The sequence below is a fragment of the Bison bison genome, unplaced genomic scaffold (genome assembly GCF_000754665.1).
Source record: "Bison bison bison isolate TAMUID 2011002044 unplaced genomic scaffold, Bison_UMD1.0 scf7180017864371, whole genome shotgun sequence".
NCBI classification, from domain to species: domain Eukaryota; kingdom Metazoa; phylum Chordata; class Mammalia; order Artiodactyla; family Bovidae; genus Bison; species Bison bison.
Window position 1 is genome coordinate 12,375,267 of NW_011494943.1, and position 1,248 is coordinate 12,376,514.

Consider the following 1,248-nt stretch of genomic DNA (forward strand, 5'->3'; position numbering starts at 1 on the left):
CGCCAGCTGAAAGGCGAGCTGAGCCCCGGGTCCCCCCACCCCTGGCATCGCTGCAGGGCCTTTCTTACTAGGACATCCCACAGGAGGAGGAGGTGGGCCGGGAGAGCTGAGCTTGGCCTAGGCCTTCGCTCCGGGAGGTGCTGGTAGGGGAGGCTGGGTGTGTGTACGCCCAGAGGACCCTGAGCAAACCCCACCACACCAGCCCCCTGTGGACCTCCGGGGCCCCCTTCCTCACTGAACTTCCTCTCCTGCAGTGATCGCGAGTGACCACCGGGAGGCGCTGCTGGACAGGGAGAGCGAGAATGCCTCTCTCCGAGAGAAGCTTCGCCTTAAAGAGGCTGAGATCGCCCGGATTCGGGATGAGGAGGCCCAAAGGGCCAGCTTCCTGCAAAATGCTGTCCTGGCTTATGTGCAAGGGTCCCCCCTGAGGACTTTGAGCCCCCAGAAGTGAGGGGGCAGGGAAAGTCTGAGAGCGGCAGGAAGGTGGCATCTGTCGGACATGTGTCTGACGCCTGCCCCTCCCTTCTTCACCAGGAACAGGCCACTGGCAAGTCTGGGCTCTTTGCGCAGAGTCTACAGCCAGTAACGTGGAAAATCAGTGCTGGGCAGGATCTGAGAGCAGGACAGCCGCAGCTTACAACCAGGGTGCCTGTCTGGGTGGTTGGGGTGGTCCAGAACCTGGCTGGCCAAGAGGGCCTTCCCCACTCTGTCATCCCCATCACAGGGAGTGACATGCCTGAGAACAGACCCAAGAAGGGAGGAGCAATGTGTGAACTCTCCCGGCCGCACCCACCGTGGTGCAGTCACTTTTCACAACCAGGAGCTCTGCAGGCCCAACTGCTCACCCCAGGGTATTTTGAAATACAGAATTTTGCACTTTGTGATACATTTTGGTTCCAGTGCCTTTCTCCCATATCAGTCTGTGCTCCCAAGCCCGGGCCCTGCAGGAAAGGCCAGCCCTCCAGGTGTGGCTGGGTCACCCCTTATAACTGCTACCAGGTGGGGATGGTCTGGCTACTGCAGCGGACAGGAGGGGATGTGGGCGCAGCGGGCTGCCGGCCTTGAGGGTCTCTGGTGACTGACAGCAAACATCCGAGTTTTCACCAGCTGCCTTTTGGTTGGAGGGTAGGTGGGCCCAGGCGGTACTCTGCCTCGAGGAACCCCTGTGCCTACCGACCGCAACCTGTCCAGGTGTTGGGAGCCGCCTGCCTGCGCTGCCCTCGCCCCATGAAGTGGGTCACAGGGAAC

At 61.3% G+C, this 1,248-nt stretch overlaps 2 protein-coding genes across 2 annotated transcripts in view; both read left to right on the forward strand.

Moving 5' to 3' along the window:
* The window catches only part of LRRC45 (leucine rich repeat containing 45), a 7,946-nt gene extending 7,063 nt beyond the window's left edge, over positions 1 to 883 (forward strand). Inside the window, exon 14 of the mRNA XM_010856540.1 lies at positions 255 to 883. Coding sequence (XP_010854842.1) covers positions 255 to 451 — 197 coding nt within the window. The 3' untranslated portion in view covers positions 452 to 883. The remainder of the gene's footprint in view (positions 1 to 254) is intronic.
* Positions 500 to 1,248, forward strand: part of RAC3 (ras-related C3 botulinum toxin substrate 3 (rho family, small GTP binding protein Rac3)) — a 3,927-nt gene continuing 3,178 nt past the window's right edge. Inside the window, exon 1 of the mRNA XM_010856541.1 lies at positions 500 to 582. Within this exon, the coding sequence (XP_010854843.1) occupies positions 500 to 582 (83 nt within the window). The remainder of the gene's footprint in view (positions 583 to 1,248) is intronic.